General features: G+C 40.9%; 1 protein-coding gene across 2 annotated transcripts in view; it reads left to right on the top strand.

Annotated features, from left to right (window-relative positions):
* Positions 1-25583, top strand: part of zbtb46 (zinc finger and BTB domain containing 46) — an 87613-nt gene extending 62030 nt beyond the window's left edge. The window contains exons 4-9 of one of the 2 annotated variants that reach the window (XM_016674115.1): positions 992-1273; positions 11842-12179; positions 17399-17441; positions 17527-17652; positions 22242-22417; positions 23349-25583. In XM_016674115.1, the coding sequence (XP_016529601.1) occupies positions 992-1273; positions 11842-12179; positions 17399-17441; positions 17527-17652; positions 22242-22417; positions 23349-23783 (1400 nt within the window). In that variant the 3' untranslated portion in view covers positions 23784-25583. The remainder of the gene's footprint in view (positions 1-991; positions 1274-11841; positions 12180-17398; positions 17442-17526; positions 17653-22241; positions 22418-23348) is intronic. The other variant, XM_007557639.2, reaches the window with a different exon arrangement.
* Position 25584: the final 1 nt, after the last annotated feature.

Raw genomic sequence — 25584 nt, 5'->3', positions numbered from 1 at the left:
AAACACTTCTTTAAAACCAAAAAGGTTTGTGGTTGTAATGCTAAACACAATGGGGTATGTATACTTTTGCAAGTCACTGCATACCAGGATTTCTGAAGCTTTGTGTTGGGAGCAGTCACACATCATTATGCACCACCTCCCACCCCCTTTAAGGCAAATCTGCATTATCGCTCAGATGTCTGTGTTTGCTTTAGATGTAGACAATCTTTTCCTTCAAAGTCTCTAAGCTAGCGATGTGTCTTCTGTATTTTTCTCCCTCTAAGAGAAAGCAGCCTTGCATCAGGTAAATGTCAATTAGGAGACAGTGTATATCTGTAGATTTGTGTGTGCATGTGTGTTTGGTGCGCCGTTGTCAGCAGTGTTGTCTGACAGTCTTGTAGATCTACAGCGAAATGTCTACGGCTGACAGCGTCTCCCTGCTTTCAGTGACTCCGATAGTTAAATGCGCACATGCAGACGCAACAAACACACAAGCACGCTACGGCTGTGTCTGCCTTTCTCTCTCCCTCTCTCTCTTACTGTCTCTTTATGATCTCCTTGTTTTTAGTGTTGACTGGTAATGATGAGATATGTTAGGGAGTCAAGCAGAGAGGGAGATGAATCAGAGCTGTGACGCTTTGGTACTTGCTTCTGAAACCTCTGTGTGTAAATGTTGATTTTATTCTTTTTTTTTTATTTTTTTTTTTTTTTGCATTTTGCACTTCAGTTGTTTCCATCATCAGGTCAAAGCCCTTAAACTGCCAAAGTGACAACTTCATGAGCACATTGTAAGAGTTTTGGGGGTTTTAACATGCCTTTTTCATCCGCTTTGTCAAGAGTGACAGGATTTTCAGCCTGTAGAGAAGCATGTAATCCCTGAAATTAATTATCAGTGTTCTCTGGGAGACATCAAACGTTATTAAATTTCTTTTTCAGACACTAAAAACATTTTGAGTCACTGAGTCAGATGTGCATACTCATCCTTTACCTCCCTTTTTTTTTCCCCGTTCAGGGGCAGACGTGACCGAACCCAACAGCTCAGACAGCCGCGGCGAGCGCCTCGATTTCTTCCTCAAGCAGGAAGAGACTCTCGCCACAGAGTCGAGCTTCCTGGGCGCCAACGAATCGGAGGAGCCCAGCGGAGGGGCGGGAGGCGGAGCCATCTCATCCGTAGCCAATCTGAAGGCAGCGCTGATGAGTAAGAACAGCCTGCTGTCGCTGCGGGCTGAGATGATGGGAGATGATAACCCCTTGCTGTATGAGTACCTGCCCAAAGGAGGACACTCCCTGTCCTGTAAGTATCTATTTACAGAAGCTGTGCTCACACTGCTTGTTTCGCACATCTGAGACACGCCATCTAACTCACAGTATATGCATATGTCGATCCCCTAGATGCAGCATACAGTGCCTTGCAAAATCCTTTAAATTTTACCTTTAAACTTTTTTTTATCACATTAACAAAGTTTACTGTGACACTCCAAAACAAACTAGTGAGTACCTGTGACATGCAAGGGAGAGAATACATGGTTTTCAACTTTTTTTTGCAAATAAAAACCTGAGAAATGTGGCATGCATATGTATTTATCCCCCTTTACTTTGACACTCCTAAATAAAATTTTACGTAAACAAATCACCCTAACACTATCCCCACAGTGATACATCGTGGCAGCAGCATCATGACATGAGAATGCTTCTTTTTCCCCGGCAGAGATATTGAAGTTGTTTAGAAGGTAGATTGAGCTAAACACAAGTAACTCTTGGGAGGATTTAGGGGTGTGTTAACTTGTGAGTGCTGACTATAGGCATCTGAAGTTTTTTTTGTTTGTTTTTTGTTTTTTTTTTGTTTTTTTTAATGTGAATGGATTTGTGTGCACATGTATGTTTGTTGGATATATACCTGTTGTGTATAAGTGCACATATATATTGGTTTATTAGGTTAAAGTTTTTTTTCTATTTCATTAACATATAACGTTTGCTTAGATAGACGTCCTTTCAGGATTGTAGTGTGGCCACCATCCAGAAGAGGGAACCGCTGCTCATTTTTAAACAAAGCCAGCTGATGGTTGTAAGAGAAACAATCGTGGCAGAGGTATCCCACGGAGGAAGGTGAAACGGTCCAAAACTGGGTGTGGAATTATTGTACTCCATTTAATGATGACATAGATGCAAAAGTCACTGTATGTGGTGATGTTGTGAAATATATATAAACACTCGAAAATCTCCTTAAGTTATCATAGCGCTCATTCGGCCGAGCTGCATTGCAGACAGCATCAAAATTTCAACCAAAAATGCATAAATCAGAGGGCATTAAGCAAAAAACAGAAAACAAAAACGTTTTAACATCATAGATAAAGACGTAGTACCAATGACCAGGGTCGATGGTAAGGGCTTTCTTGTTCATTTTTTATCGTTTCTTTGAGAACAACAATAAGCGCCCGTTTAAAGGCGCACTATAACCAGAAGCCTGTTAGTGTTTTTGCATAATGTGCAATTACCAGTCCTCCCAGGGATATTTAAAGTTGTTTTTTATTTTTATAGTTTGTTTTTGAGTTAGTCCTTAACTTAAATTATAGTTTTCTTTGGGGATTAAATGTTTTACATATTCTATTCTTTTCCTCTTTTTTTCCTATTCAACAACCTAATAGTTTCCTGTTTAAAAGTGTGTGGTGGGAAAAAAAACAACAAAAAAAAACACGTTTTTATTTATTTATTAAGTCAGTATTTAATACAACTGAAACAATAAATTAAAATGGAATGATGTGCTTCTTAAAATATTAAAAAATTCATAATATTGCAAAAATGTTATGGAAAAAACCCTGATACAAGAGAAAACTCTTGAATGGTGACTGCAAAGTGTTGACTCAGGATGACTGAATACAAATGCAAGAGACACTTTGCAAGGTTTTATGGAAGAAGAAAAAAAAGCAATTGAACACCATGTTCCTTTTCCTTTAATTGCTCCATTGTAACATGACAAAACAAAAAACAAATACAATTGACATGGTACTGTTGCAAGGCATTGTATGTAGCGGTTTTTGTCCTTAGTAGCACTAAATGACTATGAGCCAGTTTACTAGGTTAGACCTCAATGCATGTGTGTTTTTAATGTGTGCGTGTGTGTTCGCGTGTGTTTGTGTGTGTGATGCCATGGCTACTCGGCAGTGACTAAGTGAGAGAACATTTTGCAAGGCTCCCTCTCGCTGTCTCGAGAAAATTTTCTTTTTTTTTTTTTTGTAGCCAGTCGGTGGGTCTGCCACTGAACTTCACAGAGGCAAAATAAACCAGCAGAACAACCACTCAGACTGACATAAGCTCATATTGCTCCACTTAGCCACGTTAAAAAACACCAACTTTTGCATGCTTCCAAAAAAAAATCTTTCAAACACAAACATGTCTTTTGTTTTGATTCCAAAAAGTTGTTCTTGACAAATGTCCTTAAAATACATATTTTAATTTCATGTATGTCTACCACTTTAAATCTGATTTTTGCAGAGTTGTACAATAAGTTTATTTGTAGTTATTTTAGAATTTGCACAAAATGTTTTTTTTGTCTTTAAATGTAAGGATCTACATTTAAATGCTGATACATCTGCATTTAAATGTTGATACATCTACAATGTAAATTGTATCAAGAAGCTTGATCTACATTCTATCAAGCTTCTTGGCAATTAGTCTCGTACTATCAGAAAGCTGGTTTATTTCCTTTTCAATGGGGTATTTGAAAGGAAAGCGCATTTGTGGGTTGAGCAGGAGAGTTCAGTTGGTGGTTTCCTTGGTAAATCCTCTTTGCCAATACAAATGAGTGAAGTTAGTGTGACAGTGTGATCATACGAGGAGTGGAGAGAATGGAATAGCATGTCCTCAACGCCATTAAACAGTTGTGGGATCATTCTGGGTGTGTTCTTTGTGACAGAGCGACACAAGTATGCCGGATGACTTGTGGGAAATGCTGGTTGAAGAATAGGATGCCATCCCACAACAGTTTGTGACCAAGCTAGTGATTAGCATGGGAAGGAGGTGCCAGGCTTTTGTCATTTTTATACGGTTTTCCCATGCATCGCTAAGACCCGTGTTTGCCACGTGGATATGGTTGTAAATTACCAATATGTCTCATTTCTACAAACTTGAATTCTTTAGCCAATAAATGATTGATGCCGACAAAAAAAAATCTCTTTCTGTATTGAATGGTTTCAGTAATTATCACGATGCATTTTCAAATGAAATGACTTGTATCTAAGATATAATTGGCTTAAATGCAAACTCAAAATACACATTAACAATAACTAGTGAGATTAAATTGTCAAACTGTGCACTAAATTCTCTTTAAAAATTTGAGTTAGTGAATTAATCATGCCAATGTCAGCTATAAAAATGTACAAATACCATTTAAAGTACTGTTTGCAAATGCATATATGTTTGACTACAATCAGAAAATAATGCAATCAAGTTCACACAATTGTTTGCAGCCTCTACTCCATCTTACAAAAATTCTTAAATCGTGATGCCCCACATTTTGCCTGTTAGCCCTCATGTATTGACTGTCTTATTGAACTTTACATTTTCTGTTTCTCTATGAATTATTGAAGTCGTCTTTTTGCCTCGTTCTAAATTACACCAAACAAAAGTCAATAGCTGAATAAGCATTTTGGCATTGGCAGAGAGGATTTGGCAAGTTTTTTATGAATGCAGCCCACATAGTTAACTCCGCAGCCCGACTCACAAACGCGTCTTCCTCACCAAAGTCACACCATTTAGAAGGAAGAATAAACCTTTCCAACAGTCTAAAAATTATTACTGAAAAAACACTGAAACAAAAATAAAGTAATCAATCAAACACATTTTTCCTTTCTTCTTCTGCTTACTTTATATTTGCATTTGATTAGATGTTTTTCTTTTGTTTTGTTTTTGCACAATTTTTTTCCGTCTATTTGAATGTTTTTAACTTTTCATACTGCATCAGTAATAACGTTGAGTTCCTTAAGTCATTGTTGACTAAACCGTTTTATATTTATCCGTGTTAATAATGCATTCATGCCCTGCAGAACGTGTGTGTAATTTGTCTGTAACAAGAGATTTTCTGTATTTTCCCATTTTCTTTGCTACTCGTGGAGCGTGTTAAACTGTCAGTGTGTATGCGTGTGTGTGTGTGTGGGTGCATGGTAGTGTGAGCGTGTATTTGCTAGAGTCCAGGTCCGCGTGGGCACATTTTGTGAGCTCAACTTCTGGGTTTGTTTCTTTTGCTTTTACTGCCATGTAATTGGATCTTTTGTCCTGAGTTCTCCCTGTTTTTGTGAGTGGAAGAAAAGATGAGAAAGGGTACAACTCCGAGCCCAGTCACATCTATTGAGCTGAGCCCCACTCACCTAAGCCATAAAAGACTGGGCCAAGCCTGAATGGACCAAAACACACACTCGCCATCGTGCACGCTCGCGCGCTCGTGTCCCTTCGCATCACCTCTTTTGTGTGAGTGTTAAGTGTGTGGGATTGAGATGTTTCTGTTGGCTCACGGAGGAGAATCAGATGCTGTCGCAGCACAGACAGCCTCAGAAAACACAAGTAGAGGCTTTTGGATATGCTTTCAGACTTTACAGATACAGTCAGCCTTGACTATCTGAATAAAAGATTTGGAGAATTCTGAGAATGTTAATCATTTGTTCCCTGCATGGGAAAGTGTCCTGAATGAGCCCTGTATCTGTATTTCAGTTGTCACCAAAGAAACCTCAGGGAGGGTTTTTTGGTTAGCCAAATACTATTTTGTATTCACTACACAATAGGGGTTGGGGAAATGGGCTTGCTGAGATGGCCAACAGCCTCCCCTCCCACCCCAGGTCTGTCCCTGTGTCTAAATGAGGACAGAGGATAAACAAACACTGTACCTCAGATTACTGGGCGGAGGAGAAGTCTGCCTGCTTTGACAGATCACTGTTCCCATCGTTGCTCCCTCCCTCTTTCCATCCATTCGGCTCCATTCGCCCCTTCGCCTGTCTTCTCTTCTTTCGCCCCCGATGTACATCTCATCCCTCTCGTGCTGTTTCTCTCCTTCTTCCCCTCCATACATTTCTCCTTCACCCCACCTTAACACCCATTCCTTCCCATCCTGCATTTTCTCATTTTATTTTCTTCTGGCCCTTTCCCCCTCTTTTTACTTCGGCTGGGGAACATCAAAGCATGTTGCTGTAAAATCCTGGGAAAGTATTGATCTGGGCAGAGTGGAGGTACAGCAAGGTCACTTGCTCTGATTCAAGAGAGTCCAGGAAATTTTGCAAAAGGCCTTGATGCAGAGCTTCTGTTGCTCTTATTTTTTTTCCTGTTAAGTCACCTTCTTGTGTGGTTCATGCACTAAATATATACATAAACACACAAAATCTGACAAAAACAGTTTGTGTTGTTCCGCTTAATTCTTTCTAATCTGAGCCAGCCGCCACCTTGTTGACATTACATGGGATTCCGACACAAAGCCCCTTGTATTTACTATTCTTTGCATGGGACATGGACTAGATCCTCCTTGCATGTGGAATGCCAAAAATACAGTGGAACCGAACTGCATGTCAATCAGTCTCTAAAATCCAATTAGGATCATTGGGATTTAGCCCCACTACCCGTCTGTGTGTCAGGCAGTCAATGTCTAACAATGGATTGTGTCGGACCATCCCGGTGCACCTGTCCACACTGCCACTGTGTACAGGCTGCAAAGAACATCCAATTAACCGCCGAGATCATACTGACAATATTGAACTTTTCTCTAAACTGTCAACTCTCATCATTTCACATCAACTTCTTCAAATTGACTCAGCACGGACAATGTTGCCTGTAAAAGCGGGCGCTTTCACAAAGACTTTCTGAATGTATTTTGGTGAACAAAATTTTGCTCCACCTTTTGAGTCGCACACAAACCGACAAGAGGAGCTGTAGTGTTTAGTTTTGATTCCAGTAGGAAGAAATTGATTCTGAAAAGTCTTTCAGAATCAATCTTTATGTGTTTTAAGTCCTGTGCCTTTTTATTTAAACTTTTCAAAGGTTCTGGGACCTGACTCCAGTTACAGGAAGTCAGAATTGGTCAGAATAATTGCCTGAAACTATCTAGATTTGGGAAGGTTTCTCACCCATCTCAAACCCAAAATCCATTATAAAGTGTATGAGTCCCGCAATAAAGACTTTGTAAACATTTTAGTCATTAGATCCTTATTTTCACTTTTCACAGCTTATATCTCACTTAATCAATTGCACTTATAATTATTTGGGAACACATTCACAGACAGATATACATGAAAATATAGAGAAATAGATCCTCGTTGATTGGTATTTCTAACAGTTAGCCCACTTGTACAATAACTGAAAAAATTCAGTGTTGGGTGTAATATCACTCCATATCTGAGTTTCCACTTCCCAGGCAAATGATTCACAGCAAAAGTTCTTTATAACATTAGTAATGATAAGAGGTATTTTCTCAAAGCAAAGGTGAGAAAACGGTTTTGCCTTAATTTACAAAGAAGTGACAATATCCCAGTAAAGGTAACCCGAAGAGAACAAATGTGCTTTTAGAAGAAATTGTACCTAACCTCTAGATATCACATTTAGAGAGATTTGATCCTTCCTTGTGTGAATTTAATTAAGACTAGTAATGCACAGTATAGTTTGCACAACTGATTCTAATTCACATAATTGTAGTATCTCGATTGTGATTGCCAGTTCTTTTCTATAGCCATTGTAATGAAAATTCAAAGGAGATCAAAACCCAGGTGGAGATGTTGCTCATCTAAAACACAAGTCTTGCTGCAGTCTAGTTACAATGGAAGTGTCCAAATTCTGGGGCTACAGGGATGTAGCCTGGGACAAAACATAAAAGCTACCCTTCGCATCTCACAGTTGGCTAAAGTTAGTGCTTGCTGACCCACATGAGGTAAAAATAAACACACTGGATTTAAGTAACTTACAGTAGTTAGTTTGCTGACTTGTTTTAATAATGAACACTTAACACAAAACCAAACTTATTACTTTGTGTGGTTGGTCCTCATTTTTCTGCTTCAGAGCTTCGAGCATAGTGCTGTGCTTTCAGTTAACTCTGATGTGTGGAGCTGTTGGTGCTCGGTTGATTATCCAAAGAGTGGTTTGAAATGTGGCAGCCTCTGCTCCATGGCTACTCAACATTCAAATGACTTTTGTTATCTGGGTTTTTGTTAAGATGCTTGAAAATAGAAACACAACATTTTATTTCTGTGATTTATGCCATAATTTGATCCACCGTTGTGTTCTCAACAAAATCAAAAATCAGGTAACGGTAACAAATCTTTTAAAGTGCTCACATGAATGAAGTAGAAATTTGGTGAATTGGAAAGTAGCATGACGGCAGAACGGGAATGTACCTCCAAACTGCACAGTTTTAGTTACTTTGTGTTAATTTTCAAAACTCTGAAAGAGAATAAACTTTCAAAAGGGTCATTGCTAACAAGATGTCATTAAGCCTTTTTTCTACTAACAAACTTATGAAGTTTTAGGTAATTAGTTAGGATATTCAACTTAAGGGAGCTGCTTTTCTAAAGCTTAGAACCGTATAAGTCTTGACCCCATTTTAGTGGCAGATGGAGTAAAGGAAACAGGTTCTTACAAGGTCAGCTTGCTCCTTCAGCCTATAGTCACATGGAATAGATTTTTTTTTTTGTTATGACCTCTATTTTCCATGTAGTAAGTCACTTTGGTGTGATGACTATTCTTTAAAGCTTGCCAGATTTCTGGAAAATCGGAAATTTGTGAGAAATCCATCAGTCCTTTTTAAAAGAGCCCTCACACATGGTGAAGTTCAAAACAAAGTGATTAACACAAAGTTCAAACAGGAGGCATTGTCAAACAAACAAATAGACAAGCACTATTTAGAGAAAAAAAAAGTACTGATTACCTAAACTGGGTTAAAGGAAACAGTGATTGTCATGTTGATGGGCAGATGCTGGATGTAGACAAAAAAAATTAACCCCAAGATTATAAATAATGAACAAAGGACAAAAATGAATGATGTGCTTAACAATAGTAAAATCCAAAGAAAATATATTTTTTGCCCTCAAAAAAATGTCCTGAATACATTTCAACAAATGGAAAAGAGACCAGGGCATTGGCATGTCTCCTCCAAAATATTAACTTTATTGGCCATAAGCTGCTTTGTAGTTACCTTGCTTTTATACTTAGGCTAGTTATCCATTTACATGTCTATTTGTGCCAAGCTGTTACTCCTAATGTCGCTTGACTGATGTCTTGAGATATTGCTTTAATATTTACAAAAAATGTTCTTTCCTTGTGATACCATCTATTTAATGAAGTGTGCTTGCAATTAAAAAAACAAAAAAACAAAAAAAAAAACAGCACAACACTATGGGGTGCTGTGGTGGTACAGGGGTTAAGCACAGCCCACGTGTGGCCCATAACGCGGCTGCTGCAAGTTCGATTCCTGGCCTGGTGGCCTTTGCCACATGTCTTTCCCCTTCTCTCATTGCCCACTTTTCTGTCAATTCACTATCAAATAAAGGCCACTAGAGCCAATAAAGCCTTACAAAAAAAAATAATAATTAAAAATAAACACAACATAATGCTGCCACCCTCTTTTTTGTCACTTAGGATGGTGTTCTTCAGCTTCCAAAACTTCCTTTTTCTTCCAAATGTAATAATTGTCATAGTGGCCAAATACCAGAGGCCATAAATTAAAGGTGTCCATTATTGTGTGCCTTTGCAAGCTGAAATCTGTCTTTTTTTTATCTTGCTTTTGATATTATGACTTCTTTCCTCCCTGACTGAATTTTCAACCCATTTTGGTACAAAAGTCAATGTGTCATTGTGTATAATGACACCAACTTCAGCCAACCTTTTGCTTTTGTTCTGGGTTTTTAGATGCACGTTTCACACCACAAAAATATCCATCTCCTGGATGCAATATGACAGCTGGGCATTCCCACACCGTTTATACTTGCTATAAGTGTTTGAACAAATGAATATTTCACTTTCAGTCATGAAAGACACCTGAGGGTTAACCAGATTTATAAAGGTCAACAAGTATCCAAATATCTCAAATATGTGTTTGGTGTCGACTCGGGATTCATCCACAGTGGTGTCATTGTTTTACTCAAATGTTGTTAATGAACCCATCAGAAACTTAAAATGCCATGATATCATCATGATCCAAGTTTTCACAAACATTATGTCTTTAAACAATAGTAGTATTGTTTAAAGACACAATATGTAGTGTACAGCAGGGTACAGAAAGTACCACAGACTGCTCTTAAAACCTATTTATTCTGGCATTTGTCAAATAGTAATAATTATGGTATCATTACTAACCTAAAACAAGAAAAGTTTAGTCTGATGTCACAGTGAGAAAAAAAAGTGTATTTGTATACATTAATACATTTGAAACCTCATTTAAACTTGTGGTTCAATGTACATATACATAAATGAAAATAGAAATGTGTGTTTGGACTATATTTACATTTGAACCATATGTTCTTGTATGGTTTTATGTCTGTCAGTACCTCTGACTTGAATTAAAGATGCTTATCCAAATCTTGTTAAATGTAAGCGACATTAAAAAAGCCTGGTGTGTTGGAAAATTTAAAAGTAAATATAAACAATGTAGTTCACTTGGAAAAAAAAAAATAAATCAACAACCATACACTGGGAAACTAAGGAAGGTGGAATAGAAGATACGTGCTGCTAACTAATGTAGCTGACACACTTCTGTCAATAAATTGATTCCCCTGAAATGCTTGTATATCTTATACCAGGACAGCAGTCCAATTAGATGGCCTAGTCACGCCACAACCTGAGTTTGTCTTAACTCAGTAAAACTCAGACGCCGTTAGAGCCAGCTAACAACGGGAGTTATTCCATAATAACGCGTCTGACAGGTGTCTTCTGCCAGAACGCCATTAGTTAATGAGCTGCTCTGCCTCACCTGTGGCTCATTCGTTTACTCTCCGCCTCCACTTCCCCTTCCACGCTCCTAAGGTTTTTCCCTCTGCCTCTGCTGGGGTGGGCGAGAAGGAGGACAGGGATTTCGACTCTTGTGTGTGTTCTCATTCAGTGGGAGTGGGGAGTGTCAGGCGTGGTAGTTTAACATTCCAGGAATCAAACCTCATGTATGTGTGATTCTATCCATTGTGCAGAGGAGGGCAGCGAATGGCGAACCCACTGCATAACTCCGGAGAAATCCCCCCCCCCCAAACACAAACATACTGCAGGACAACTTGCAACAGACTATCTTGTTACGAGAGAAATAGTTTCACTTGTGCTGTGAGCTAACGGTGATATTAATGTTAGCAGAAACGCTCGTGTGTATGAACTGAAATTTCAAATTCTCCAGCCAGCGTGCCTTCACTTGTTGCTGGTAAACATCTTACACGCTTTTCTTGTAGTCATCCTTTGCCCAGCTTGTACAAAAAGTGTTCAGCTGAGCTGCAAGATGGCTCTTCTCCAAAACTATTTCCCTCCACGCTACAGAGGATCCTCAAGCCCTCTCTCCTTATAAGCATTTCACTGCCGCACACAAACACACACGCACATGCTCTCCCAAAACACACACATGCTGCCATCTTCTGCGCACACATGTGGGTGGAAGGAGAAGGAGAGCAGAGGAGCAAAGGAAAAAAAAAGGGAGAGAGAAAGAGAGAAGAGAAGTCCTAACCCTTTCCCCTCAGCTGGTGGAAAGTGAAACTTTTGAGTTTTTCTTCCTCCCCCTCTCTGCAGTGTTTGTTAGCGTAGCACTGGCAGCCTCTGTGTGCCCCCCTGCCCACTCTCTCCCGTTGTGTTCTGGTGGCCCAGCTGCTAGCAGGGTTGCAGTTGTACGTGAGTGGGTGGGTGAGACTCGTTTCCTGTGCTCCTCAGGGCTCCGCTCCAACAACTACTGCAGCGCACTCCGGCCAGGGGCCACGGGGGCCGCTGTTCATAACAAACAGGGCGCTGGTTCCTCTCCTCCTCTTCCTCTTCTTCCTCCTCATCTACCACCATCACCACCACCTCCACCACCACCACCACCACCCCATCTGCCATCATCAACATCAGCATACTGCCCACCCTCTCCGCCCACACCACTGCACCTAGCCGAGCCTCGGCCCCTGGAGGCCCCTGGGCTGCGGGCCGGGGCGACACCGCTGCACTCAGAAGGACTGGACATGGAAGTAGAAGAGGCTCCCGAGGGCGCAGAGCCCTCCGCCTTGCCGGAGGTAAGCACACCGAACTAAGGTCAGCTCCACAGTGCAGGCTGCTCACTGGGTGCCACTCCGCCTGAGAGATAAAAGTTTGGAACAAGGAGTTTAGCACCCAGGTGGCAACTTCAGCCTGCTTCTACACACTCAAGGGGGTTGAGACTAGGCATGGGCCGGTTACTGGTGGGAAGGTCTGATAAGTATATGTATTTTTTTTTTTTTAAATATCCTTCCAAAAGATTTTTTGTCATATATTTACTTGGGTTTAGAGTGAAATTAGATGCTACAGAAAGAGTGCCAAGGCAAACAAAAATATTGCCTCCCCTGTGGAACATTAAGTAGTGCCACGTTCCCCCATTCTCCACCTGTTTTTGCACACTGCCTGTAAGATGGCTGAAAGAAGCATATCTCACTTATTTTCTTTGCTACAGCAAAGACAAACTCAGACGTTTGGAAATATTTTACCTTTCTAAGAACAGTTAGTAAACACTAAAAGAGAAAGGAAAACATTCTAATGTCAAGGTTCTCAGTTGAGAGAATAGAAGTAGGTGGGCTGTTTCCTCAAAGTCGGAGGTCAATTTATGCCATAAAGCTGCAGTTGGTAAGTTTTTTTTTATGTTTTTTATATATTTGTCAAAACTGACACTATGTTATGGAAGGATAATATGATTCAGATAACCTGTGGGGAAAAAAAAAAATCAAGCTCCCCTGCCTCCTTCCTCTGTGGTCCTACTGCCATCTGCAGAAATACATGACTCCGGTCAGAAACGACCAATCAGTAGCACGTAAAGACCCTCCTCCTGGCTCTGATTGGTTGTTTCTGACCGAGGGATGCATTTCTGCAAATGGCAGTAGGATGACCATTTGACCAAAAAGTATTGACTTTTTCACAATTTATCTGTCACACACTATAATATCATGACATAAAGAGAGTTTTAACAAATATGTAAAAAAAAAACAAAAAAACAACATATTATTAAAAAAGTTACTAACCGAAGCTTCAAGGTGAGGAGTATCTTGTCGTTAGAAGTTGATTGGGTTGAGCAGGAACATTGGTGACAATTTTACCTTACTGCGGTTCCAGTCTGTGGAAAGAGGGAAAGAGCCATAAAGCAAAGCTCTCTAATTTCTTGTTTGTCTATGTTTTGGCACTCACCTATAGACAAAAGATGCAGAAAAATGAGACCCGGGGAAAAAGTGGTTGAATAAAGTTTCCCCGCAAGGTCGCTGATCTCAGACTTGGCGTTGGGGTGAAGTGTTCTGAGCTGCACACAGAAAAGAGTCACTTGAGGTGATTCAGGTATCTAATCAGGATGCCTCCCTTTGGAGGTTATCTCGAGATGCCGTACTGGGAGGAAACCACGTGGCACACCAAGAACTCATTAGAGATACCACGTTTCCCTGGGGACGCCTCGGGATCCCACCAAAACAAGCCAGAGAGGAATGTCCAGGTTCCCTTCTTAAACCTGTAAAACCTGCAGCTCAATCCTGACCAGCAGAACACCGAGCTATGCATAGATATAAACAATCCATTAGGTAACATTGTAGTTTTCTGTTCATAACAAAAAGCAATTACAGTTTGTTTTTTGTTTTTTTGTCTCAGTACAACAATTTTGTGAATTAGTGGCACTTTAACGTCAGGTTATCGTACCATGAGAATCTCTTACCGGCCCATGCCTCGTTGAGAGGTGCAAAAAAAAAAAGTTAATGCGGGGTAATTTTTCATCATGTTGCACCTCTATATCTCATTCAGCCCTTTTCTGTGTCTCTTTCTTGTGTAAATATGCTACATTTCCTGCTGCACTGAAGTTAACAAAGCTGCCTGTGTTTTTTCTTTTGCCTTTCTTTTATGCTTTTGACTCTGTTTCTTTCAGATCGCTGTCACCCTTCCCTCTAGTCTCCTTTCTCAGGCAGTCTTTTAATATAGCCAGACCCAAGTTTGCCTTGAAGCAGGGCGTCTTTGCATGGCATTAGAGATAATGTAGTTTATAGTGGTTACATCAGAGATGACACCTTTAGTCACAATGGCAGCATGCGCCCAGAGATAGCAGATAACGGGCAAAGGTAGTGTGATGAGACCGAGTAGAATCAATACTAGAAGACAAAGAGAGGTTTGGTCTTGTGGCTCAGGAAATTGTTTGTTCTGCTGTGTGTGTGTGTAGGTGTGTGTGAGTGTTTCTGTGTGTATGTGGAGGAGAGTGGGCGTGTGTGTGCGTGCGCACGTGTGTGTGTGTGTTGTGCCAGTTTGTGTGCGTGTGAGCAAGCATTTAGGAGCAGCATTTGATTTCAGTGGACCTGCCTCCCAACAAGCCTTCCTATCTCTACGGACAAGCCATCTGTTTGCCCAGTGCATGGTGTTCTGTTCTTAGAGAGGAGGAGGAGGAGGAAGAGTGAAGGAGCTGAGTAAATAGGCGGGGGTGAAGGAATGGCACGGGTATGGTGTGGATAGACGGGGGTAGAGTTTTACTCTGGTGCAGAAGGGATGAGATGGGTTTTGGCTGCACCTTACTGAGACCTCGAAAGATCTGCGAGCATTAGTTAGACGGTATTAAAAAAGTCATTTCTTAAGGGTTGTTATCCTGCATCTTTTCTAGTTCTTCTTGGTTCAACACATCAGAATCAAATGGTTTGTTACCAGGCCTCCTTAGAACTTAAAGACATGCAAGGAAGTAATTTAATCGTTTGAAGCATGGAAAGAAATCACGCAGAACCCCGACACTTGAGGATTGTAGTTTCCCATCCCTGCATTGAATAGATAGTTTTGGACTTTCGAAGTGAGATGTAGGTGACCTGCAGCAGATACCGCTCTGGGGAAGTTCATTAAGTGTCAATTTTATTTGGTCCTGCAGCCTAAAGCTAATGATTTGCACAGGGGGTACAAAACCAAAGCTGATTTTTAGTATCTTAAATAACTCCAGTCTTAAAAAAGAAAAAGAAAAGAAAAAAACATCCCAGAGGTTTAATGAAAATGAACTGTTAAGCTGTGGTAATGTTTGCATTTGATGATGATTTTCACCAAAACCAACAACTCTTTTGCATGGTTAATGAAGGTGGCAGGTGGGGTGCCAAAAGTGATCTTCCTGTGAGAATTATGCACGGAAACATCGGTCTGAATCAATACCTCAAATGACTCAATTTCTAAAAATACCGTAGGAAGGAAAGCATTTTAAATTCACTGCTTTCCCTACTCTACAGTTGTATATTCTTTACATGGTCATTTCTTTCATGGATAACAACTATCACAGTTTCTCAGATTCCCTGTTCCTCAGATTGAACGATCCAGTGGCTTTAAGTGCCTGTAAATACAGATTTTCTACCAATCCCTTTTTTAATGAACCTGACATATTCAAATTAAAGAATCTCAAGCTGGTGGTCTTCTATATTTCAAATTCCTATGATCCTATGACCAGCACACCTGCCGTTAGATTTATTTTTTTTTACCAAATATTTTTCCAAAACAACGCAGACGAAAATATTGGGAACTATCGAACAACTTTAGGTTGTTCACTCTCTAAATGCCTGTTGGGGAGGATTTTATGAGAAAGAACAACAACCTGTTAGTTGATGCTCAAGACATCCTGACAACTCATCTTTGAACAAAGACATAAGATCAAGATTATGCATTTCTAATTGGGCCGTAGATGATGGATTTGAATGTGCATGGGAATGTGCACCATTTTACTGAGTTAATTCCAGTTTGTTTATACAGGGCCAATTCAAAAGAAGTTTAATTTTAATTCACTTTGCAAGACAAATAGACAGAAGCGTGTAATCAAATCCTGCCCAATCTTAAATATAGATTCAGTTCTGACAGGGGGAAAGCAAGGACACAGCTTTTGCTTATTTTTCTTTTGTCATCATAAATATAAATAAGCAAACTCCACAAAAAAAATCTCAGAAAATCTGGACACCGGGTGTACTACATACATATTTGATTGGTCGGTTACTTGAGTGTTTGATTATTAAAATATTCAACAGCTGCAACTTTATAAAGAACAGAACATGTAAAGCATTGTCAGTCAGAGTAACTGTAGAATGTAAAGGCGAAAAACTAAATTATTCTTGTGCTTTAAGGTAACACTGTTTTATTGATTTTTACACCGCCGTGCTTTTCTGCAAGGTCGCTGCCCTGACCAGAAACTCTTTAAATGCTTTGTTCTGTGTTTCACACAGGAAGATCATTGGTGCTGCACCACCACCTTCCTCTGTTTTATGTGTAAATAATCCTCAGCTTTTATGTAAATCTACACACACTACAACTGTGGCCAGAGTTTTTTAAGCTCATAAATCAGTGTTTGCATAGACACTTTGATGTTCCGTGGTTTATTCTTCCCATCAAATTCCAAGTTGTATGTAAAATTAAGGACCTTGAAATTTAATCTGTATGTAGTGGCTTATTTTGTGTTTGACTTGCCAAAACTCCTGTTTTGTCAAAAATCATAGACTGCTATTTTGTATTTGACTTATTGATGGAATAAACCAATAAATTCCCACTTATTCAAAATTTTAAAAAGAACCTTTTCGCTACGGTTTTTCCTCTAAACCGGTTTTGTTGAGGATTTTAAACGTGACCTGCAGAGGGCAAGCAAATCAGTGACACTTAAACTGTCTTTTACCACAGTATCAAATTAAAGGTCATCATGTTGCTTCGTGATTTGTAAAATGTACAAATAATAATAATAATAACAACTGAGCTAAATGTTTTGCGATGAATTGTTCAGAATGTTGTCAAAACTGACAGAAAAATTGAGAAATGTTAATCTAGGAAAGTGTTTGATTTAGAAATATAAAAATATTTGGAACCTTGGTCTTTGTCCCTCTCTGGCTAGCTGTTAGCTTTAGCCTCATGGACAAGTAATACAGACTCACGCTAAAGTGAGCAACTGCAGGTAACCTTTCAACAAGCCTAATTTTAAAAGTCCTTAGTGTACCCATTAATAACATCTCTACTTATCAGTGTCAGCCCCTAAAATTATGTAGTATCTTAAACTCTTTTATGACTGCAGATTTTGTTGTTTGCTCTCTTCCTGTTTCTCCCTCTTTTAACCAGTTTTTGCATAATTATGACCATGTTTTCCTTCTTTGAACTTTTTATTTCTTTATATCTGGTTTATGCATGTTATAAAAAGGGTTTGCTTTCACAGCTTTACCCCCTTCCTGCCTTCTGCATGCCCAGACAACATTCCTTACAGATTGCACAAATGTGTGTCGCATAACGGAATATTTTGTGCTTACAGGGGAGCATAAAGGAGAGAGAAGACATGAAAGACTACAGCACAGGTAAAGTTCAAAACTTAACATATAGAGAATGTGTCAAAATTGGAGTTTCCTTTTTGTTTCTGACTTAAACTCCTTGCTATTTCAGCTTTGGAAGATGACCAGTCCCCTGTCGAGAGGGATCAGATGGGCGAGGGGAGTTGTGCCGGTGGCTCGTCAGTGCCTGCGTCAGTGTCCGTACCTGGCACGGGATCTAAAGGGCCGCTCGCGCTGGGTGAGGAGGCTGGATCAGGGGAAAAAGTCCTGCCAGAGCACGGTGGCTTCTCACAGGGGCTCGCCTGCTCCCTGTGCAAACGGCTGTTCAGCAGCCTGGAGCATCTCAGGGAACACGAGTACCACCACACCCTGTCTCTGATGGCCCTGTCCCTGGACTGGCCAGGCATGCCGGGTCCTCTCCACCAGCCAATCCAGCCGCGTCACCAGTCGCAGCCCCAGCCTCCCCTCTTCGGGCAGACCCTCTACCGCCCCGGAGTGGGTGAGCCCGTTCCGGCCCGCTACTTCTGCTCCCACTGCCCCGCCAGCTTCACCCTCAAATCCAACGCGGACCGTCACGAGAAGACCATCCACTTTAAGAAGAAGCTGATGCAATGTGTGTACTGCCTGAAGCACTTTCGGGATCGCACAGACCTGCACCGGCACCTGTCCTCTGTGCACTCCAAAGAGAGAGGGCACACCTGCCCGGCCTGTGCCAAGGCTTTTAGCACCCAGAAGAACCTGGCAACGCACGTTAAAGTGTGCTGCCAGGTGGCCTTAGTGCCAGGAGCCATACTGGGAGGCAGCACTGGAATGGAAATGTCTCAGGGTGGGCTTACAGACCCGCTGTGGCGGCTAAACCAACACCTGAAAGTTGACAGTTACAATGGCAGTATCGACGTGGAAGGCCTGTAGAGTCACTCATACCCATTTGTAGTTAGAATTATACCTTCACTTACATTTCACATTCATGCCAAAAATGCTTTGTGGTGTTATTCTCTCGGAATGGAAGAATTCCTTATGATCAAACGTGTGGAGCACTTTTCTTTTTTTTTTCTTTTTTTTTTACACCTTGTTAAATATCATTCCATTAGTATTATGTAATAATAACCCATTTAAACTTATGACAGTTTGTCAGAAGTGCACAATTGCTATGCAAAATGAATCCAACGGAACACCCATTAAACTTTTGACCCATAATTTATGCAATGTTTGAATAGTTTTAGTAAGAACTATCTGAACCCATAAACCAGGTGAATAACTTTTCACTGCCGTGCCGAGCCGACAGACGGGGGGTGTATTTTCACTTCCTCAACTTGAACCACTTGCCTGGTTCTCTGTCGCCAGTCACCACTGTGACTAACGCTTTCATCTCCTTTTTAGGCAGAGAGATCTCAATCTTTGTGTCCACCCATGCATTACGTGCACAAAGACGTTAAAACGGAACCCATACCTGTCAGGCATAGTGGGTTGAAGCCCAAACAACCACACCACCTGCAGGAACTTTGCAGGACTGCAAAAAGAGAAGAGAATAAGACTTTTTGCACCCGAGTCACTATTATATAGAATAGAAAGATAGTTTCTAAAAAATCCTGTGATAGGTCCAGATAAGATGGACTCACAGCAGTCGCTCTGACGCTCTGAAGCTGTCAGATGAGCACAGATGGAGAGGATGTGCCGAAGAAGACAAAGCCTGCTTAAAACAATAGGCCAGCAGCAGCTTGGATGGGGGTTGGTTGGTGTCATTTTCTCTCTTTATTCCGGCCACCTTCTTAGATCCAGATCTGTGAGTGCTGTAGTGGCCGAGCAGGGCAGGACCTGGGCAGTAATCGGTCCTCCACGGCTTCGGCCCCCCTGTTGACCTCTTGACCCCCACATCTGAAGTGGAAGCGAGGGCCGAGGGGCAGAGGCCTGTTAAACCAGTGGAGCTCAGTGATGTCACGGATGCAGAGCGATAATGGCGCTGTGGTGTGCTCCGGGCAGAAAATGGGGAATCAAGTGAGACAAGTGGAAAAACGCATATGAATAATAATAAGGGAGACAGTGAGGGCTGTGTTGGTGAGCAGCAGTTGGACTGAACAAGAGCTTGACAATCATTGCTAATGTGAATTCGCACCAGTTTCTGCCAAAACACTTTTGCTTTGAGTTTACGATAGTTGAGCAGCAAAATACAGTAGAACCCGATATTGAAAACTTGTCTTTCTCAGTAAATGTATTTGTCACTGGGGTATTGAAATGAAATTCATGTCAGATGTTGGTAACGACCTAAGCAATACACACCTACAAAGAATCACAAATTAACTTAAAAATGTGTGTGTGATAAAGTGGATTGACAAAGAATTGCCATAAGTACGAAGACACGTTTACTGAAATGAATCGAGTATTTACTACAAAAATCGTTTTTGGTAATAACATCTTGAGGACATCTTTTTTTTAGAAAAACTAGTGGCATGTATCACGCTGGTGTAATTTTGACCCATATTTCAACAAAAACTGACTTCAAATCTTCAGGAGGTCTTTTTTTTTTTTTAAAGGTTTTGTTGGCTCTAGTGGCCTTTATATGAAAGTACTTTGACAGGAAAGAGGGTTATGAGAGAGGGGCACTTTAGTTCTGTCCACAGATAAATTGTACACAACTCAAGTAATTAACTGGACCAATCGAGAAGCTTTCTGTGGATTTTTGTTGTTGTGTGTTTGGGAACATTGTAGGACATAACATCCCACTCACTTCAGGGTCTTATAAAGGATGTCTCGGTAAAATTCTCCATCTATCCTTCCTTTTAACCGTATGAAGTCTGCTGTGTTTGGAAAACCATCGCATGACATACGCACCTTTAAACGTCACTGGTGGTGCAGAGTTTTTGTGGTGAAGTTTAGCACCATTCCGTCTCCAAACGCACTGGGTGCAGTGACGTCCAAAGAGGGTCATTTTAGTCCCATATGACCAAACTATTATTTCATGAGCTTGTCCACATGTTCTGCTGCTAATTTTGAAAGAGCTTTGAATTGTTTTATTCCTCCAACAATGGAGCCTTGTGCGGTGAGTGTCAGTGAGTGTGCACAGTGGCCATTTGGCAGTGTGCTTGCCTTTTTGTTTTTGGGCTTTCTAAAGTTCTCTGTAAGTGACCCCTGACCCTTAGACAATTCTGATTGTTCTTCTGATTTTGTCTTGCAATGGTTTTGTCTTGCATTGAGCACCAGGATGCGGCTGGCATGTTGTAAAGTCATAATCTTTCCACGTCCAGATTTTTAACCTGTGCAGTACGCATTGGAACTTTAGGAGATTTAGAAAGGGCTCCATAAGCGATGTCTTGGAGCTTGTTGTGTGATATCTTGGTAATGAGAGAAAACTTTTTAGAATTCATCACTCAGGACCAAAACAGCTGATATTTTCTGACAATGATAGGCGGGGTATTTGCTTTCTAAATAATGGGAGATTTTAGTTGTTCTCTTGTGTTTTTGTGTATTGTTAAAGCTTCTTTTCATCACAACTACCCTGCGTTATTTCACCTTATTTCCTACAACATAATTCATAGACGTATTTCTTTGTGGTAGTGGATTACTTGGGTTTTTTTTTATCAACATCTGCTTTGGAACTTTGTCTGTGGAAGCATTAGAAACAAATATACTGAGAAAAACTGTGTTCACTTCCTATTTTTTTCTTGCCACATTGTCTTGTTACAGCAAAAGTTTCTCAAATACACCTATACCTTGAAGAAGATACCCATGATTCAGGTATTCACCTGCTTTTGTCTTTTTAGGTGCTCTTTATTAAAGCAAAACTTGAGCCCATTGGGATAATTTGTCCCTTTTCTGTTGCAAATGCACAGAAAACTCCCAACTGCCAAATGCTTTATGAAATCCCATCTTCAGGTAGCACATTTTGCAGCTGAACAGAGTCACAGCTTGATGGAACTCAGGAACTGAATGGGAAATCTGCGGAGGTAGTTGTTATGTTGTGGTATCTATGCGTTTGAAAAAGTGTAAGTACAGGAAGATATGTCCAGATTTAGGCTGAATAATGTATCTTTGAAACCCATGTACTGTTCAGACATCTGTATGTTTTTTTTTTTTTTGTTTTTTTTAAACTGTAGAATTCATGCTGTGATTAAATTATGGTTGAAAACTGAAATTTTGTTGCAGCTCCTTTTTTTTACTCCCCCCCCCCTCTACCCCCCACCAACATTTGTGTTTTGCACACATGCACACTGACATTCACGAGAATTCGTCTACTTCAGAATTTGAAAGCCTGAATCTGTTGTGTGGTTTATTTGTCCTTGCATGTTTTTTCTTCTATTTTCTTTCCTTTTTTTTTCTTTTTTTTTTCTTTTTTTTTGATGTGCTGTCAAATGTTTAACGAGAGCCGAAGCCGATGGAGGTAATTACAAGCGATGACCCCCTCCTTTGTATATGCAGTAGATGTGCACAGTGTGTGTTGTGCCTTTAAACCCTCGTCACTGTAAAATACAGTTTCCCCTCCATCGTGTCGCTGATTTTCTTGTCATTGTCTGTGTTTGCCTTTCTGTCTGTGTTCTCGCAGTCCACACCAGAGACCTTCTAGAGCACCTTAGGCAGACTCAATGTAGTGTCATGTGTTTATAGTATCGCTATGCCTTTATTGCTTTAGCATGGAGGAAGAGCTTGTTTCCAGGGCAACTGTAGCTTTGCCTGGGATTGGGATGACCATGGGAATTGATGTTACATTTCTAGCCCATGCTGCTAATTAAAAGCAATAACTGAAAAGAGAAGTCATGTTTTTTTTTTCTTTCAAAGCTAATCTTTTGCCTCTTCCTTTTCTTTTTCTCCTCCCTCCTTTTTCTGTCCTTGCAGTGAACGACTTCACAGTGATCCGTAAAAAGTTCAAGTGCCCATACTGCAGTTTCTCTGCTATGCACCAGTGCATCCTTAAGAGGCACATGCGATCCCACACCGGTGAGAGGCCATACCCATGTGAAATTTGCGGCAAGAAGTTCACCAGACGGGAACACATGAAGAGGCACACGCTGGTGAGTGCTATCTTGCAGCCGTTGCCCCCTAGGGGTGTCCTGTTACAAGTGTGCATGTGTCATCAAAAAAGACAAAAAATAAAATAAAAAATCAGTTATTCAATTTAAAAAACAAAATTGATATTTTCTGTTCCGTTCGATGATTATGGCTTACATTAATGAAAACTCCAAATTTTAATTCTTAGAAAGTTTTAATATTACGCCCGCCCAATAAAAATTGCTAGAGAAGTTAAAGCCACTCATATGTGGTCATTAAGCTGAGTTTTGATACTTTTGATGGTGTGGGCAGGAGTCGAGACCTGCTGGAAGATGAAATCGGCCTCCTCATAAAGCTTGCCAGTAGAGGGAGCCATGGAGTTCTCTAAATTGTTCAGGTTTACACCTGTGCTGATTTCATCCTTGATAAAAACACAATGGACCAACACTCGCAGGTGACATGACTCCTCAGTAAGTCATGTCTTACTGACTTAGTGATTACACACTCTGAACCTGGAACCTCACTCTGGACCCCCCACATTTAGGATTCGGTGACTTTATGCGCATTCTGTGAACTGACAGATTCTATAGTAATGACCGTGTGTCTTACCCTTGTCATTGATCTACTAGACATCTGTCAAGTTGCTACTCTTCCCCGTAATTGTATGGGCCATAATATGACATTTCTGTTAAAAAATAAGTTTTTAAAATGGGCTTATGTAATCTTAAAATGTTCTTAGAAAATGTGTTTTATTAGCTCTGAGCCATAAATATCAAAATGAACAAAAAATAAATACTTGAAATACATTTTCATGATACATAATCATGGTGTATCATGCATCTATTTAGATGAGCTTCACTTTTAGAACTGAATTACTGAAACTTAAAAAAAAAAAAATAATTGAAATCCAAAGTATCACTGAAAAACACACAATGCTGTGTCTCCGTCCCACAGGTCCACAGCAAGGACAAGAAGTACGTGTGCAAGGTGTGCAGCCGGGTCTTCATGTCCGCTGCGAGTGTTGGGATCAAACACGGCTCTCGGAGGCATGGGGTCTGCGCCGACTGCTCGGGCAGGGGCATGGCCGCGCTGCTGGACCACAACGGGGAGACGGGCGGGGACATCTCCCCCGAGGAGGAGCTTTATCCTGGGGACCGGTTTCACGACGACCAGGCGGAGTGCGATGGGGACGGGGAGGAGGAGATGATGGTGGAAGGGGACGGTGAGATTTTGGGAGAAGGGGAGGAAGAGGCGGGGAAGTGGAAGGACTCAGGGATGGCCGCCGAGGCGCACAGAGCACTGGACAATGAGAAGGAGGAGAGCGACTCCTCGGCTCAGGAGGGGGAGCAGCAGAATGGGAGTGAGAAGGACTTTGCTTGGATCTCGTAGAACCCGTCAAGCCTCCTGCTTGTGGCTCGTCAACCAATCTCTGGAGATCTCCTCTGATCTCTCAGGCAGATTCCTCTGCTCACTTTACCCACTCGCCCACCCACTGTGGGCAGGCCTTCCTTTGTACGGAGATGCTGTAGGGTGATGCACGACAATGATCGAAACACTCAAACACTCCACACACACACACATGCACACACGCATACACACTTTCTCAAGCTTGACCGCCATAGAAGAAGAGTAATCAAGAGATGGCTTGAGTGCAAGGCTTTTTTCCGCTTACCTCCTCCACTTCAGATGCAGTGTTTTTGTGTTTCTTCTTCTTCTCGAGGGTTCAGGCTGGAGTCCAGCCGTTTTCTGCTCTGTCACAACAGGTATCGGGCTGCCAAGGACGCAGCCGGCGCTAGACTGCAACTTTGATGTTTGCCATCACAATCATTGCAGAAACCGAGGATCACAGGCAGAGTAAGGGGAGGGGACAGCCAGGAAACGAGGGCGTCTCAAAGCGAGAGTCTAAATCTATTGCAAAGATCAAGTGTCAGGGTTGGGGGACTGCGATGCCCCAAGTGACACATTTTCTTTTTTGAGTCCTACTGCCACAGACTTGCACTTTAATAACAACTGACTCCTATCAAAGTCCTGAACCCATGGTTTACATTTTTAATCTGATCTTTACTTACCTGAACAACTCGGTGACCGCACCTACCTTTAAGGATGTACCTTATGTCTTCTCTGACTGTTATCGCCAGATAGAAATCACTGAATCTTTGTGCAGATTGCTGATCATAGAGCCTATGCCTTTTCAGTGGGGTCCTTAATCTTTTCTTCTGTTAAGTTCACCACCTGGTTTCTATTGATCCATTCCAACAGAAGCTGGAGATTTGTACATAAAGATGTAAAAGAAAGGGGAAATGAAGGCTGTGTGAGACAGAGAGAGACAGAGAATGAACTTTGCTTTTACAAATTGGGGAGTTTAAAACAAAACGTTTCTGCTCTGACAGTCGATGCGAGTGCACAGTGGACCTACCTTACACTAACAAACACTCTTTGTCTCTCTCGCTTGTCTCTCGTGCTGAAGTTTGTGAAGATAGGACCTGTGAGCCAAGTCTCTCACACCTTTTTTTTTTTCTCTCTCCCTGGTTTTATTCTGTTTTGTTTGATTTCCTCTTTACTCAGACGTGTAAATTCCAGTTTCTCCACACAGAATATGCAGACACTTTTCGTGGTTACTCTTTTGCGTGCTCCAGTTCCTCCTGCTTTGCGAGGTGTAAAGATAAAGGATTCAACGTTGTGCTTGAAATTCAGAGATTTCAGTATTTGTAGAGAGTGTAATATTGATTTGTTATTTATTGAGAACCATTTTTTTCCCCTCTCTGTGTCTGCGTATGTGTGTGTGTGTGCGCTTGTGTGTGTGTGTGCGCATGTGTGTACGTTTGAATGAAAGTCTGGCGTCTAGAAAGAGTCTACACTGATTTTTAAGATTATTTCTGAATTTTTTGGCAAAAGTTATTGACAATTCAAGTGAGGCTGATAACATGTCTTATTATTATGAATAACTATGATTATTGTTGTTGTTGTTACTATTATTAATTATTCTTATTAAGTGCTGGATGCTAAGCTTTACTGTGTGTTTCTCTTTTTTTTTATATTTTATATCTTGTACAAAAAGAAAGCTTTTATACTTTGCCTTGTTGTGGATAGCAAGCCATGGGGCTTTTTATCAACCTTTTATTGTGTCGGTTTACGCTTTTTTTTGTCGTATTTACTTCTTTATTTTTATTTTTTTTACTACTGAGGGGGT

The sequence above is a fragment of the Poecilia formosa genome, unplaced genomic scaffold, assembly GCF_000485575.1.
Source record: "Poecilia formosa unplaced genomic scaffold, Poecilia_formosa-5.1.2 Scaffold90, whole genome shotgun sequence".
Lineage (NCBI taxonomy): Eukaryota > Metazoa > Chordata > Actinopteri > Cyprinodontiformes > Poeciliidae > Poecilia > Poecilia formosa.
The sequence above is the reverse complement of the archived record's forward strand: the minus strand, read 5'-3'. Positions and strand labels throughout refer to the sequence as shown.